The sequence below is a fragment of the Grus americana genome, chromosome 5 (assembly GCF_028858705.1).
Source record: "Grus americana isolate bGruAme1 chromosome 5, bGruAme1.mat, whole genome shotgun sequence".
In the NCBI taxonomy this organism is placed as follows: Eukaryota; Metazoa; Chordata; class Aves; order Gruiformes; family Gruidae; genus Grus; species Grus americana.
Genome location: NC_072856.1, coordinates 6523562 through 6541470, shown reverse-complemented (window position 1 = coordinate 6541470; position 17909 = coordinate 6523562). Strand labels below are relative to the sequence as shown.

The 17909-nt window shown below is 36.5% G+C and overlaps 1 protein-coding gene across 5 annotated transcripts in view; it reads right to left on the bottom strand.

Moving 5' to 3' along the window:
- Positions 1 to 17909, bottom strand: part of ANO3 (anoctamin 3) — a 204519-nt gene that overhangs the window by 45621 nt on the left and 140989 nt on the right. For 4 of the 5 annotated variants that reach the window (XR_008577413.1, XM_054827920.1, XM_054827924.1 and 1 more), the window contains exons 6-12: positions 17610 to 17710; positions 13247 to 13291; positions 7764 to 7895; positions 6270 to 6376; positions 4842 to 4897; positions 2402 to 2523; positions 1526 to 1660 (exon numbers count right to left, since the gene is read on the bottom strand). Coding sequence is in view for 4 of the 5 variants with exons in the window: in XM_054827920.1 (XP_054683895.1) it covers positions 1526 to 1660; positions 2402 to 2523; positions 4842 to 4897; positions 6270 to 6376; positions 7764 to 7895; positions 13247 to 13291; positions 17610 to 17710 (698 nt within the window). In the remaining variant the exon portion in view is untranslated. The remainder of the gene's footprint in view (positions 1 to 1525; positions 1661 to 2401; positions 2524 to 4841; positions 4898 to 6269; positions 6377 to 7763; positions 7896 to 13246; positions 13292 to 17609; positions 17711 to 17909) is intronic. The other variant, XM_054827922.1, reaches the window with a different exon arrangement.

Below are 17909 nucleotides of genomic sequence, written 5' to 3'. Positions count from 1 at the left end.
GAGCCCCTGATGGGCACCTTGGCGCTCTGTGCAGCACTGAGGCACCTCGGGATGGGACCCAACACAACCAGCCTCCACGAGGAGCAAACTAAAATCTGCATGTTTTGTCTGCACCTGCTCAACAGCAACCCAGGGGAAAAACTTAGGGCGTGAAAACATGAAAGCTAAACTACCTCTGCGTTCCTGTGATTTACACCCTGCAACCTTCAGCAAGCAAGATAATTGTGTGTCTCTATTAAAAGAGCTAAGCAGGATGTCGTGTCTCCAAGTCTTCTTGGGAAAAGCATTTGGCACATAATAGCTTACAGTTTGAAAAAATTCAGTTCCTGATAATAGTAAATTAAGGCCCTTTGTTCCCCCCTTGTTGAAACTGTGCCATTGTACATCTGAAGAATACAAGATTTCCAGTTCAACAGTCCTAGTCTCTGTGCTCTAACAGGCTGATCCTCTACTTTGCATTAGATCCATTGCATGTTTATCATGCAAAACGATCCTAATACAGAGAACAATTTCTTAAAGATTAGCATAGTTTCCTGTCTGATAACATTTATTGCATTTAATTGCATTTAACTCAGTTTGAAGTTGTAAAGTCCCTCAGGAGTTAGCTGTACAAAAGCAAACCTAAAAAAGCCTTAATTACAGCACTGCAGAACATAACAACTCACTGCGAAACAGCAGATAAAGACAATTCCACAAAGAAAACGTAAAATAGTCCTGCTCAAAGCCCAAGAAACAGCACTTCCTATGAAATCTGACTCCAAGTATACTTACAGTCTAAGCATCCCAAATGCCTGGAGGAACAGTTGCAATTTTAAGAGCACCGTAAGTGACCCGGTTGTGTCTGACGACACCTAATGGAAAACTTTGTAATAAGGGTGCGTCCACTGAAACAGTTCCTAAAAGTACAGTCAGCACTTCACTCAATCACACTCATCACTATTTCTGTATTGATATAAACCTCTCCCAGAGCAAAATCACAACAGTGGGGAACTTAAAAACTAGGTTCGTTCCACGTGGTTGTAATCTCCCTGAAGCTGGGTCTCCTGGCTGCAGTTTACACTGACATAGTTAAGAATGTTGTTAGACTCAAAGTTTGCCACTATTAACACTGAGAGAAAACAAAAGCATAGACAAAAATCAGTTGAAGTTTAGCAACTGTACTACACTCTGGAAGTTATGGGCAAGATGGAGGAAAAGAGGGAGTATGTCTGACTGTTTTTTCACCCGTTAGCCTTTACTAGAATGAAAACCGTTGCAGTACCTATGACATTAGAATTGGTACTCGCTGTTTCTCCTTACAGCCAGAATGGGAATCACTGCAGATGATTCATTCACCTGCTGTGAATGGTACGCATCCAGCTTGATGCAAAACAGACAGACAAAGTGGATACACTTGACTGCAGAACCCAGTGTTTTATTTGGTTACTTTTACATGATTACTGTATCTGGAAAGCATTTATAAGTATAATAATGATCTCAGCTCTTAATTTTCAACTGGCTATTATGTTTTGAAATAGGATTTTACCTTACTTGGCTGGAATCCATCGTAAATAATCCATAAAGGAAAACAAAGAGCCCAACCAGGGCAGCAGGAATAAGCATTCCAGTATACCACCCCAACCAGGCAAAATACAGTCCAATTTTTTCACCAAAATATCGCCTACATGAAAAGGAAACATACACATTATTTAAAGTTAAATCTTATTGTGATCTCTATCTATTGTAACGAAAAGGCAAATAACAAAAAGAGAGAGAAATAAAACCCAAGAAAAGCAAGTTATACAAATGAAAAACAATTGCTCACCACCCACTGACAAATGCCCAGCCAGTCCCTGAGCAGTGGTCACTGCCCCTCTGGCCAACTCCCCCCAGTTTATATACTGAGCATGATGTCATATGGTATGGAATATCCCTTTGGCCAGTTTGGGTCAGCTGTCCCAGCTGTGTCCCCTCCTAGCTTCTTGGGCACTTCCAGCTTTCTCACTGGCAGGACACGAGAAGCTGAAAAGTCCTTGACTCAGTGTAAACACTACTTAGCAACAACTAAAACATCAGTGTGTTATCACCATTATTCTCATCTTAAATCCAAAACACAGCACTATACCAGCTGCTAGGAAGAAAATTAACATTATCCCAGCCAAAACCGGGACAAAGTTTCACACTGCAAATTGTCAAGCAGCTGGATCTACGTGCCTTTTATGCAGCCTCATTGGAAATTAACAGCTCTGCACAAAAGACCACCCAAAAGAAGCAACTTAAAGAATTTAAGTCTTACCTGATAATACTGAATGGCTAAATTTTACAGGAAAGCATAAAGACAAGGAATTTGCCGGTATGGTTAATACACTGTTACCAGGTTGGCTGTATCACAGAAACAAGCTACTCTTCAAAGTACTAATACCTGATTAAATCGAGAGGTTGGTATTTGTACCACATTCCCCACCGTGCCCAACGCTCATATAAGAGGTGTCTGTGATTCTGAGCTCCATGTGTTTTGATGGGATGTCTGCTTTTGTGGCTTCCCTGAAAAACACAAAGAAATAAAAGTATGTTACTAGGTGCTATGGAAAACATATAAATTTCTCAGGTATTTCAATATATTTTTAAATGAGGAGGTCACTGTTTTTAATAAATAGGTCTCATATTATGGCCACATCTAGGACACATCATCTGGAGCTAAACACCTCAGCCTGACAGAAAGTATGTTGCCAAAATGACCAGTTGCTCTTAAGAATTAATGAGAAAACCGTACAAGGCTATAAAGAACTACCTAACTTTTTATATGACTTCAAGTACAGTGCTTCTATTTCACAAACATATGCCTATTTGTATGCTTTCATCTAGTTCAAATTTTCAAAATTTTTCATGAGAGGTTTGTGATATTTTTTTTTCTCCTCTCCTATAAAATTTTAGAAATTTCTGGTATGTCAGCTTGGTTCTCCTCTCCTAGACATTTTCTATGACTTTATTTAACTCCTGTTAAAAAGTACAGAAAACCATAGTCTTTCTGTGGTACATATTTTCTAAGATGACAGAAACAACAGAACTGGTGTTATTTTGAAGCCTACGCAGGACTCTCAGAGGCATTAAAAGCAAAACACAGAATCAGTCTGACCCAAAAGGAGTCCTCCCAGGCCGTGCCTGGCATTTACAGACTGCCTGACAGCCTGAAACTTTGAACTTTTTCCCCCAAAAAGGACCCCACCACTCAAGTTATGGTAAAGAAAATCTGTCATCAAATAACTGCAAGTGAGCCACATAATTTCTTGGGAGGAGAGCAGAGCTCCCCAGAGCAGTACTACCGAGTTAGCAATTGGACAGATTCTTGACCCTAGTAGATCCAAGTGATTTAGCCATCTAGCTTTTTATCATTTATTTGAAATCTTGAGCATTCCTCACAACTGAAAGAACAGTATTTACTCGTTGCAATGCGCTGACCCTCTGGTTAAAGAATGAGTTAGAAACAAAGCTAAGCATAGCTAAGAGTCCAGTTCTACTAATTCCTCATTAAAGTCAGCAAAGAACCATACAAATAATGAGAACACAGCGTGACCTTTGCAACATATGGAAACACCTAGGAACAGAACATCAGCCTATTCTCACAGTCACTTGGATGAATGAGTGCAATGCATGAAGCGTTACCAAGTCTTGTATATTTTTAAGACTTTTTTTTCCCCCCCTCTGCTTCTTTCTGCACCGTTTACCCATAACAGAGTCCAAGCCTCAGCATTTGCACTGGGACTGAAGTTTCACTCTCAGTTGCTCGTGTGATTTAAAAAAAATAATAAAAATAAAATAAAACTGCTTGTTCAATCACTAGCCCTTAGCACCAGTCAAGCAGCAATTAAGGTAAGAGTGGCTTAAAAATATGACTTCATTAACCTTAACTGAAACTTCGAAATAGTAGCTTATGACATAACAAAGGAACATATACATAAAATGGATATGACAGCATGGTTGTGACAGCCAAAGAAAGCTTCACAGGGTTTTCTGGTAGTATGGCCAGCTTTTCCCTAAAGTCAGTAAAGCACAGTGGAAGCGTTAACAATGATGTTCAATTATTTATCTAAAATACTCCTCTATATTCCCAGTATTTAATTATTAATACCATATAAAAAATTACTCTCAGCAATTTGTAAAGCACAGGTCAGTCCTTCAAAATAGGAGATCAAGTCACAATATTCAGCCCAAGCAACCATGGAGTTCACGGCTGCAATTACCAAGCTCCTGATCAGCACTTAAAATGACTGAAGATGTGTGGCTTGCTTCTTTCTTTTCAATACACAAAGATTGTCTGAAAACCCTCTGAAGTCAAGTTTTGCATTTACTTCACAGGTTTACAGTCTTCAGTAGACTGTAACCTACTAAAGAAGATGCTGTCAAATAGAAGTTATGCAGAACTATTCACAAAAGACTAAATAGGAAATAATTAACCAGTCTCCCTAACTTTGATCAAGTGCAGAAGCTATTAGAAAACCAGAACATTTTGTAGATGGCAGGCAAAAATAATTTAACACAACTAATTGGAACAATTTGGAATAACTGATATTCTCATTAAGAACTCCACAGGCAATGTCCGGTTGATAAAAATAAAAAAAGGATTATAATGTTCTAGTTCAGTAAGAAAATGCTCCAGGAAGTTATTAAAACACATTAAATAAGAAAAATTTTGAAAGCCAGTATTAATGTAAGAGCTAGAAATAAAAAAAACCATCTCAACAGATTACACAGTGATGAAGTTAAAAGTTTGCAGGACAAAATTAAAAATAAAGTAGGATCTCAAAACATTAATGCAAGCTTTAAGCTAAATATAAAGACAAATGCATAATTAAACAGGTTACCTCATGTGGTGGAAATGCTGCTTCGTATGTTCCATTATTTAGTAATCTATTAATACCTAAAAAGTAAAAAAAAGCATCAGTTCTGATATCAATTTTTTACACACATTTAATTTCAAGCAGTGAGAATTTTCAAGTTGCATATTGAGAATGTAACTTAATATTAGATGCCCAGGGTGCTGCTAAACATGACAATAATCAATAATCCCACCAATTGTTTGTGCAGGTCTTGCAGATCCCTCAAGACTTCTGGCTCTGTCAAACTACAGCAACTTTCTGAGGGCCAGTGTCTGCGACTTCTCTCTCAGGGTCGGGTGCTTGTGTCAGATCAAGTGTGAGAAGACAGTTGCATTCATGTTGTATTCATCAGAGCAGATGATACAGATTTTACAGGTGACCAGATGATCTGACACACACAGAGAGTGGTATGGACAGACAATCCTTAAGGCAGCAAAACCCCCGCAGTTTTAAAAGCTAACCTGTTGGTATTTTGGAATATAAGCCAGCTGAAGGAATTTATGTATCAGAGCAATGTTCTGCATCATACTGGCTACAGCATTTTGGATCAGTTCCTAGAGTCTTCCTAAAAACAGATTTGTTGTACTATCAGAGCACAATATAAAAAATAAATAATAAATAACCATTAATAATTATAATAAAAAGATTCGGTAGCAGCACACTCATAGCCAACAGTTTCCCTAAGAAATAAGTACTCATGATGGATTTCCGATTTGTCCATTCAAACATACAAAATACGGTAAACTAATCTCACAATGAAATTGGCAGTCATCGGCTTGAAAGGCATTAGATTTGAACCCTTGTTTTCTATGCTTTTCTTAATACTACTTTTCTCCAGAAGCTGAGGAAACAACTTTCTGTAATTGCTATCATCTTATTTCATTTTTAATTTAATTCTGGCAAAGAAAATAGGAAATCATATGTACATCCCCTGATCACTGCAAATGAAAGAGAATAGTCAGACCTTCTAAAAAATAATACTGTAATAGGGAGTTGATATAAACTGAATCTAGTCTTCAGATCAACTGTCTCTGAGCTGCATGGAGACCTCAAATAAGTTAAGGGCAGCTCACATTGATTCTGTTGGACTGGAAATGCTGGGTAGTAGCAGTCCTAGAAAACACTCGACAGTTTTCTGAGGGATAGGTTATCTTTACTGTGGCTCTTGATCACATAAAGTTATCATAATCGCTCCAATTCATTTTAAAGAATAATTAGGCAAAAAATATTGCCAATATTCACTGAGTTAAAGAAAATAACTTATGTGACATTCCTTCAACTCTGTTACTGAGCAAATAAAAATATTTCAAGGAATGGCAAAATTGACTTTACTCAAATGATACTTTTTCAGGCAGGTAAAGATATAAAATTTTTATAGCTTCAAGTTAGGAAAAAAAAATACAGCACTCTCACCCATTTTGGACTTTCCATCTTCATACTTAGTTCTCTGTAGCATGTGATGCACAATTCTACTTCTTGTGGAATTGCTGAAGAAGCTGTCTTTGTTGTTTATCGTAAAACTATTAAAATAATGAATGTCTTTTAATATTCAAAACAATGCCCAGGTGTTCAAACATAGCTGCTCACGTGTTTTCTTCTTCAAGTGGTTTATTGGATCTTTACCCTCCCTGGTACTGCGCAAGATGTAAGATTTTACATCCCTAGAACATGTTCTCAGGTCCACTAAGTTTATCATCATCACAGATTATTGTTGGGAAAACATAGCAATTAAAACTGAATTCTGTAATGTTCCCCTGTCTAGGTAATGTCTGTTCTGGATATAATCAATTAAAAAAAAAGATCTTCAGAAGCAGTAGTTGTTCTCAAATTCAAGTTACTTATGAGTTGGCAGATGTCTGTGTCATGGAACCATCAGAACTGCTATTTGGAAAAAAAAAAAAGAATTATTTCCATGCACTGGACACTTGAGTAGCAGCTCCACCACCACCTTCCCTTAGAAATCTGAGGATGGAGCCAAATAAAGCGTCCTTTCCCAGATGGCTCTGGATTCCGGATGCCAGAAATCTGAAATTTAGGAGCTTTTGCCTACTCAGCTGTGCCAAAAGTGACACTATTACAGTCGATAACGTCAGCTGAGCTGGTTGAGAAATAACACCAAAACAGGTTATTGATTCAATGCAATATAGTTAATACTGAAAAAAAAAAATCAGATTATAAAGCAATTACTCTGTCTTTCCAGGGTAAAGTCAGTCCACTAGCATATATCTTCTTTACTGAGAAGAAAAAAAATTCTGTTTAGCCTAATTTATACTTCTACTTTAAAGAACATTTATCTCCTAAAAGAATTATCACAACACACTTTAAAAATGAAGAAACAGCCAGAATTTTAAAACCTAAATTTTTGGATCCTCAAAAAATTTATAGCACAGTTTAACTACATCATCACCATCAACATGCTGATCTGAACACATGCAGGTTTTATTTGGTGTATATATATTTATACTTTCAGAGACAAAAGCATTTTTTAAATGCAGATCTGATAAGAGAGAAAAAGAAATCACCACCGGCTTTAGCTTGCCTCCAGGTGTTCCCCATTTCAACAGCTGCCTCAGGTTTTGCCTAAGTAAAATATGTAATTACGCAAAACAAACTCGAGCAAGTATTTGCATTTTGTAATGTAATGGAAAGAAAAACTTCTAAACCAGAAAGGCAGTGTTCATTTTTCAGTCAAATTTCTGCCTATACTACTGAGTGACCATCAAATAGCAAGTAAGAGAGTAGAATTTGGCTTTAAGAGAAAACCCATAGAAAATATCCAATATGAGACTGGGTATTTGCCAGTGACCATCTGTTAACGGCTGCCTCTATGGCACTTGCTTAGAAGAAGTGAGAAAATAAAAAAATCCGTGTGGTCTCTGGCGCTGCCTTTCCAGTTCCAGCACTTACTGGTGTATGCGTGCACGGCTAAAGGGTGCTGTGTAGCAATCTGTTTCTTCCAGATCAGGCAGAGCCTCCTTATCAAGCTTCATTGGATTTCTGGGCAACCAACTTTTCAGCTCTCTCATATTCCTCTGCAAACTGAGACAATAAGAAATCAGATTTACATGCTTTCGTCTGCTTGTTATTTCTATCTCTGACATTACATCTTTAGTGACATCATACTAGAAATGAAATGAAAGCAGGAAATTTCCACATTAAATAACTAAAAGAAAATAAGGAGTTAAAAAGCAAAATTAACAGTATTTATTTGTGATCTATTTTGCATACTTTAGTTGAGCACGACTCATCCTAAAATTAGTGGGAATATGGTTTGAGATGGGACTGCAGTATTGAGTCTGGGGAAAACACTTTTCCAAGGCAGCTCATCGGCAGAAAGAATTGTGGATGCTTATGCCTTACTCCAGAACCCATCTAACTACTGTCTCTAGCCCCATTGAGCAAGGCAAGTGTAACTCCTCCTCCCTCCCTTGCCTGGCAACTCGGAAACTAAAATTCCTAAAATTCTAAAGTAAATACGAGACTGCTCAGGATCAAATTTTTATAGTGTTCTGATTTTAATAAAGCCTTCCCCTGCAAAATTTTCATCAAAATGCAAGGGCTGATATTGCCTTACAAAACAGTATACCTACAGATCAAATAAAGAAAGGGAAATGTTATACAGAAACGGTAATACTGTCTTTGAGATAAAAAACTAGGTATGGCTTCACGCGGTTTCCTAAAAATTGACATTATAAAACACAAACAGAACATAATTTTTGTATCCTCAATTCGATTATGTACTGGTAACAAAAAGGGCTTTCTTTCACTGGCAACTTGCCTAAATAGTATCTCTGTATATGGTTTATACAGGGGAAAATTTAGTGCAGTGCAGTTCATTTTTCAGCAAATGCTAACAGTTACCTCCTTATTACTTCAATTTTGCACTCCTTGCTGATCTATATTTTTTTGACATTCAACTGCAAAGAAATATGGGTATTTAAGGAGTACGTCTCATATTACACTAGTGCTGTATTATGACACTCGAAGCATATCAGAGATCCAGAAAAAGTCTAATTTTTAGAAAAACCATCCCTAAATAATATTTTTTCAATGGGATTTGGGCCTTACTTGATGAACACGTATGTAAGCATGACACATAAAGCATATATGTATCTCATAGCCACAAAAAACTATAAAGCAAAGTATCAGAATTTTTTATCTGAGGTGAATACTGTGCTAAGCAGAAGCAGAGCTACCCATTTCATAATTAAGAGTAATAAGTGATGACACAGGAAGTTGCTCTCAGGCAGCAAAGCCACCTCTTATTCTCAACATCAGCAAAAAATTGTTCAATTTAACACTGTCAGAAATCTAATTCAAATGTGGGATCAGAATTTACACTGACATGTAAAATTCTCAAATTTTTGTTCTTGCTATATATTGCCAAGGTATTGGTGCACACTCTGTGTAACTGGTACTGCACTCGAGGGACAGCACTCTAGCTGAAACTCAGCATTATGAGCTGAAGAACATCACTACGTTCATAAAGCTGAAACACAGAAAACAGTTCCCGGGCAGGTGGATCCCTGAGGTGTCGCCTCCACTCAAATAACACCTTACTGTGTGAGTCGATTATCTTCATTGGTTCCAGTGAAAGTTCTCTCAGTACAGTTATACACAGTGTATATATAAGTCCAGTGTTTACTTTTTCTACTTTTTTTCTGTTGTACACATGCTGGGTTTTTTTTTTTTTTTTTGGTCAAACCCCAGGCTTTAATGAGGAAAATATACAGATGCATCAGGAAAAAGAACAGAAGAACAATGCATCTGAATTCAGTTTTTTTATTATGAAATTCTTTTAAAATTGGTTAAGTGAAAAGCCTTGATAATTTCCTGCTCCAAAAAAAAATCTAAAAAACTAGTAGATAATTATTAACTTAAAGAAATTAGCTCTTTTTAAAAATTCATGTCTGCTCCTTTTAACATGCAAACTAATGAAGATCAGTATTGGAATAAATTAAAAATTATATCCACATTACATTTGCAATTTCTCTTCTGATGCAAAAAGGCTTTTTGTCTAAGATGTGATTGCTTTTTCATTACATCACTTACGGCTGATCACTCCAAAACTTAGTGCCTTCAGATAGCATAGACCATTTCAACTGAAAAGTACATGCCTCCCATGTACAAAAGCAATCTGGCAAGACAGGCCTCTTTCCTTGGCTTACATTATTTTACAGCTGAAGAAGAAACTGAAGTTTCATTCAAAGTAATAACAAAATTCAGACAAATTTTTGCCTGTATCGTAGGACTAAGTATTAGCATTTTTACTCAGAATGGCTTTCTAGGTCAAAAGTAGCAGTTTAAATGGATTCCTGCTTTAATCTCTTCAGCGTAGTCTATTTAGTAAGAATAAAAGCAGACAGAGCTGGCCTGGTGAAGTCATTCATGAAGTCAGGAGTTCATACAATGAGATCAAAAATGTCCCAGTGGAAGAGTGCTGCAAGATGTGGGCTGATACGTCAGGTACAGTTTTATTGAAAGCACTCCAGCTGGCTCTACCGTAACTGTATGCACCTTGGACGATTGGGATATTATTCTGAAACACATACATTTTATTCTTAGATATAAAAATCAATATTTTATGAAGATCCCTGTAATTTCAGCTTTGCTCAACTATACTGTTACATTTTATTTGGTTAGTTCTTTTTTCCCAGAACTAGTTTAGTCTGAAAATCCTTGCTGATTATGTTTACTCAGCAGACTGCAATGTAAAGAAACAGAGTCTAGGTGAATTTGGAATTATCTGATCAGACTCAAGCAACAAGATACCTGAAATTAAGCAACTGCCACTGGTCACGTTAGGTATTTTTGACAGCAATCACCACCCAGTATTTTGCTCGGCGTTTGCGCCTCATATATTGACAAAAATATACAAGACTGGCCGGAACTGTCAACCATATGCCACCAGATTACATGGACATGGTACTGTGTCTTGTATCGGCAAGGTGTCATGGTTCACAGATTGAATATAGGGACACAATCATCACCGAAAAAGGAAAAAAAATGATGCTACACTTGTTCGATGGAACGACATTAACAATTTCACTTCAGTGTGCAGGTTGAAATCCAAATGGTTTTAAAAGTCCTTTGCAAAGCAAGCTTACTGCAGCTCAGTTGCTCAACAAAGTAATTTTTGGCTCTCCATCCCTACAAATATAAATTTATCTCAACATTTCAGTGGGCAGAGTGAAGCTGCATACTTAAGCTACTACCTTTAGATTTTCTTTTCCTCGATGCCATTTTAACCAGCATGAAATCGATGTGTCTGCTAAGGCAGATACAAGACTGATTCATTAGATTATTGAGTCTTAAATCTGAGAGTTCAGACAATTTTTGATACCTACATTATCTACTTGGACGCCCCACTTGTAGCAACTTCCTTTGATAAGATTTGCTGAAACATTGCTCTTAAGGAACATACTAAAATTATTTTTATAGTGCATCCCTATGAATAGAATTCAAGCTCCATAAGATTAAGTACAATGCTAAGGTTTTTTTCTAAGGTACGTAAATAAAGAAATAGTGAGATGCCACAGAGATATCAGACATAAGAAAGACAGTACTAACAGTAAATATTACACTTACCTTCTGTCCTTTCACTCATGCTCCTACTAATCTTTTGCAGACTTTTTAAAGGATATTTATAGATATACACATCTACCATATAACCACATCAGTAAATTCAGAGTAGTGTACAAGTCACAGCAGGGTCTAATATACTAGTGTTACCTCATATTCTATACAAACTCCATAGCCTTAAATTTTACCTTTGATATACAAAGATTTTAATATAGTTCTTCATCAAAGCTCTTGTAAATTCCACTTAATGACTTAGAAACACTAATGAGATATGACAAATTACAGAGAAGCAGTTAAGTTTGAAAAGTTGTAAGATGCAATGAAACAATAATAGTAGCAGAAGTTAAAATGATGAGATGTGTATGACAGCAATTTTAGAGTTAGCTTTCATTTTTAGAGATAATTTCTTTTTCACACTATTCCTTTGCGCACTGGATTGCGTAAAGGGGCAGAGAAAATATTCAGAAAAATATTCATCCCCAAATTCTCGCAAAGTAATCACAAGTAAAAACATTTGTCTCAAATGAAAAATCAATCTGGCATGAAAACTGTTTATTACTTGGTTCACAGGTACTGTGCAACTTCAATTGCACGTTTCAGACATCTGCCCTTCTAAATAAGGAAAATAAATTCATTTAATATCTCGGACTCACCAGATGGATAACAGATGAAATGAGACAATTTTGCAGTAAAGCTCGTTGATTTTGCCTTTGCATTACAAAGCACATCACTTACATTTTTCACAATGCACACTAAAATGGAGCAAGCATGTGAATGACTGGGAAGGGGAAAAACCGCAGTTGTAAATTTATGTTATAGATTGTTTTATTTCACTATATTTTATCTGATTGTGTTTAAAGTTTTCTCACTTTACCGTTCAACAGTGCTTTGTCTATTTTTGTTAGCTGATCTTCCTGCAAACTGATATCATGAGACTACTTAAATTGTTCCTAAGAAATAATGAGAGCCCTTCATCATCTAAAGTAACAACAGGAGAACTCAAATCAAATGCAATCTCATCTCAAGATCCATCTCGAGAAAACCCGTGATAGAAAACTCTTTCAGGAGATTTCCCTCATGTAAAAATTTTCATATCTTTTCCGTAGGTAATTAGGATTTACAAGATATCATTATGCTTGACTAGAGCAACAGGGAGTGATTACAGCTCACAGTGTCCCCCGTTCTTTCTCCCCAGCTCCCCCAGGCTCCTTTTGCCTGCTGCGGTGGCCTCTTGTACCCTTCTCCTGGCTGACGGAAGCAGCAACAACAGCAGCAGCATATACCTGCCTCCCAGAGAGTTAAACAGCTTTTACTGCAGCGTACAAGTTATTCTGTCAGCTATGAAATAGAAATTCAATACAGCCTTCGGCGCGTGGCACTGATTTAGCCCTGATCACCGGAATGCACGGGAGAGAAGTTACGTTTGCCTGTCTAAGGAAATAGCTGACTACCAGAATTTGAGACATGCACTCAAAAGTATCTTCCGCACTAAAGCAATACGCCTTGGTAACAGCAGACGGAACTGTAGAGATGGCTCCAGTATTAAATCTTTGCTGCCAGGATAAGGCCACTTTTTTTTTTTTCCTGGCGTAAACACTTTTGCATTTCTAAAATGAGAACTGGCAAAGCTTTAAAGTACTGCATCTTGTTACAGATGAATATTTTAACACTTTGAGCTAACATATTTTGAGTTTTCAGGAAAATAATCTAATTTTCCAAGTTTCCTGGATAAATTTACAACTGCGAATGGATTTTCTGTAGCAGGGTGACTATCTGACAAAATTAGAAGCTGCACATCACCCACCAACCTGCCCATGGTTTTGCTCCTCCAGTCAGTGTAATAACATTTTTTCCTGAAAGAACAGCAAAAATCAGCTGAGAATAATCAAGCAGGAGACAGTTGAAAAGGACATATACATTACAAAAGAACACTGGACATTTTAAAACATGCATTTTCATAGGCAGAAAGGTGAAAAACAGTTTAAAAAGGCAACTAAAATAGAATAAGTCATTAAAATGCTGTGATTTCACATATTTTCAAGTTCAAAATTTGTTCCTGAGTCAAAATTAAGTTTTAGATTTGTAGCTAATAATAATAGCTAATCAAAAATTTGTTCATAAGACACCCATCAGACAGGATTCAATGGTGTCATGCTAGTATTCAATTCATGGGATCTTTCTTAGCTTTTATTTAATAAAACTCATTTTAGAAGAATCACCAGGGCTTCCACGCTATTAAATGCTTTATGCACTCTATGCATTAAATACCATAAGCACCTAATGCCACTAGATCTATCTTCATTCTGTAAAGTGGTATGCCATCACCTTCCCTTGACATTTTGCATCCAACTGAAGAACACCATACGACCCTAAAAATCTAAGAGTACTATCTGTAACAAACAACTCTTACGTTAACAGTTCTTTTCTCTCCACCCTTCACTGGTCACAGAAACTTAGAGAAACAAGACCAGAATTTCCTAGTAAAGTCTTCTGAGAGAAGTTATTTTGAAACCATATAGAGACATATTTGCTGCAATGTAATATTTTATACATCTAGTTTCATTTTTTCAGTTTTTTTTTTTTTTTCTGGCTGCCTCCTATCATTTCATGTCACATTTCAACTACGCAAAGGCCTCAATCCTGCAGATTCCTCGGAGAATCCGTATCTTTACCACGGCACTCATCTGGGGACACCGAAGTTCAGCACCAGGGGCTTTGCTCCTCTCTTAATTCATCTACTTAAAATTTGCCTTTCTACATTGGCAATGTTTATTTTTTAGGAGGAATTAAAACAAGTTTATGTGGATACATTAATAGCAAAGTTCAACATTATTTTCAGTTGGTATTTTAACCTCCCCCCCCCCGCCCCATTCTAACACACACAAAAATGGAGGTTTACTCTGGATATTTCTCCATCACTACTTAGCCTAGAACCACACATACTTAACAAGATGTCCAACTGCCCATCTGTACGTTACTTACATTACAGTAACCCAGTGAAATGAATACATTAAAAGGATTGGGAAAGAAATGTTGTCTAGAAAATACGTGGCCATGGGAAAACTACATATCTACCAATCTGCAGGCTGTTGGCAGCCTCACACTTGGTACTAGTAGGCAGAATTGTAAATGAAGCAGTGTAGAATTATTAAAGGATTTTCAGACATTACTTTTTTTTTAATAAAACCCTTCCTTCGTTCCCTTTAATTGCCCTTAGCTGTTTTGCGCAGATGGAGTCCAGCTAAGCTACAGATAGAACTAATTTATCCATTACACACAATCATAATTATGTGTCACAAGATATAATTGTAGATACAGATAAAATTAAACTTTTGTCTGAGTTTCAGAAACATATAATAGAGTTTCATTTCTACTGACAGGCTATATACTTAACAAAAATATCTATAAATTATTAAAAAAAGTTTCAGTCATCATCTAACCTTGGTGCTAACATAAATCCTGTTTGAAACCATATACAAGACAACAGTGATTACCACAGACTGGTCTTTTGAAGTGTTAGAAAAATGTTATTTTGTAATTGAAACCCTGAGGTACCCTCTATATTACATATACGATGCATACTATATATCTGCCAATACATTTAGGTATAATGCCATGCTAAAACAGTTCTGGGATGCTGGGTGGTCCCCTGGGTCAGAAAAAAGCATTTTTATTTTTCAGCAACAGAGAGAAATACTTCTTAAGCTGTGTAATAATTCTGTTGATTTTGTTTAGATTCCTGGATTGAGCAAACTGAACCTAAAAAGCATGTTTAATTCTTCATGTATTATTCACATATGACACCGACATATGGTATATTTTAGTGACCATAACCATAAGCCAAAATTTTGCAACACTGTGCAAGAGAACAAGGGTGTACGGCATTAAAGTGCTGCAGGGAAGGTTAGCTCTCTTCTTCGATTATGTCTTAAAAATGGACAGTCAGAAGCCACTGATAAATCAGATAAAGGCTAAGAGAAATAATCTGTTCTTAGAATCATAGACGATTCCTCTGTCCATTGAATGGAGAAAATAGTTACCTCAGGAAAGCAATATAAGCCATCCAGTTAAGAAAGGTTTGATTTAAATAAGCAAGCTCAAGATGTAAAAAAAAAAAAAAAAAAGGAAAAAAGAAAAAGGAAAAAAGAAAAAAAGAAAAGTGCTTTTGACAGAACACGTAATTAAATTAAAAAATGTGCGGTCACAGGATGTTGTTACGGAAGTGTAGATGGCTATTTTTGCATCCATGAAAAGCCATTGGGGGCTAATATAAACAGAGATGAAGATGTGAACTCTGCCTCAGAAAGTCTCTAAACTGCAGCCTTCTGGAAAGAGAGAAGGCATCATGAAACACACCTCCAGATTTGCTCGGCTTCTGTACCGGACACTTCAGACTGGCTGCTGACAGAGCAAGACTGACCTTTGTTCTATTCTGCTATGTCCACTTTGTGCTCACAATAAAACTGTGTTCACTTTTATTTTTTAAAAAGAACGGAAATTAAAGAAACAGATTGCTTGAAATATTCACGCAAGTTCTAGATTGCAACTTCATTTAAACTCCTACTAAAATCTTTTTAAGCTGAAGAGAAATGGTGATCAATTTAATATTTCTCACAGTTCTATTATGAGGTAGAGGTGGACAGCGGGCTTCTGTCTTAGAAGTAAATGTGTTTCATTCTACAGCAAAACTGCTAACAAGGTAAACCAGCAAAATTTAACATTTTATCTACTTTTGGTGTACTGAACTGAGTGGGATAAAAGGAAGCTAAAGCAACAGCCCGGAAACAAAGAAACATGGATCAGACACTTTGTGGGGAAGAAAAAAACAAATTAAACCAACTAATAAAAAAAGAGACTATATATACATGTCAGTTAATAATATAATAAACAAACAGGACTTTGAATGCCTTCAAAATAAAGCAGTATTTCAAAAGTCAGCCCTTTTTTTTCTGAAGAGCACTATTGATCTGTGAAGTTATAAAATGATGAAGAATTCAAATCATTGCTAAATCCTAACTTAATTTTGTGACTTCAAGTATCAAAACCAAGAAAGAACTATTTTTGTATTAGAAATTAGATTGTTTATGTGTGTGTACACACATATGCAAACACTTCTATATTTAAAATGTTGACAAGTATTATTCAAACTAGAGAAGATCAAATGGCACTATAATAATATTCTCAAACATATGGGAGATGACTGTTACAGAAAAGATTTTTTTAATGGAAAGTACTTTGAAGGCTCTACGGGATGATGTGGAAACTCAGCATAGAACTGAGTATTTGAAGCGAGTTTTGAGCAAAGGATGCTTCACGATGACTGTTTCTGGCTTAGAACCAATGCAAGAGAGCCACATTGCAATAGCTGAAATCAGCAGGGACAGGAAAGACAGAGCACTCGGCAATCCAAGTGAGAACGGAGTGCCGTAAGGGTATTTTCCGTGAGTCACACAGCTTTGGCATCTGGCTACCACTTTAACTCCTGATGAGGTTTACAGCACACTACATGCTCTTCTCTCTCTGGAAGAGTATTATTTATCGATTTCAAAAGGGACATTTTTTCCTTCTTTACTTCTGCATTATTGCAGGGGATACTAACTTGTCCTACAAATAAATAACAAATATTTATCTCAAAAACATATGATAGAATTAGTTTAGCACATAGACGAGGAACTCGGTTCAGTTCATTATTCTGCCAAAGGAAAGCTAGAGTACCAAGAAATAAAAGTATCTCGTTTTCTCCAAAGTATGCCAATATGTGTTATCTTGGAGACCGAGAAGACACCAGCTATTTCTGTCATTTCACTTGCCTTTGGGTAAGACTTCAGGAATACCTGAAAAACATGGAGAATACTTGAGCCCAGATGGAGAATACCTGAAACTCTGCCAAGGACATCCAAAACAATGTGTGAACTATTAACAGTATTTTCTGAAGACATATGCTCGATTTGACTTGGAAGGTCAGCTTGAAAACAAGTACCACAGGTAAATGGGAAAAGAACAGTGCCTATTATTTGTTTCTCCTCTCCTCTCTCCATATCATCTCACTAAATTAAACATAAGCATGCCTGGCCACAATGCAGCAAAGACTGCATTTTAGCCTTAAGGTAAGTAATGAACTTTTAATATTAAAACTAAATTACAAATTTCTTAAAATAGTTTCCACAATACCTGAAGGGCATCCTGATGTTCATTCTTTCTGCGTATTTGCACAATGTCTCCCACGGACAGTGAATTTTAACAAACATGATATCGCTGTTTGTAACAGCTGGCTGTAAAGAGCAGTAACAAATAAATACATATTAATAATTCAAACCTTTATGGCATTCACCTTTCTAAAAGCATTCTTCAGGGTCAAATTCTGCTTTTAGGCCTGAAGTGGCGGTTCAAGTCTGAAAACACTGTAAGTGCTCTGAGCTAGACAAAAGAAAATTAATAACTTTTTTTTTTTTTTTTTTTTTTGCCAAACCC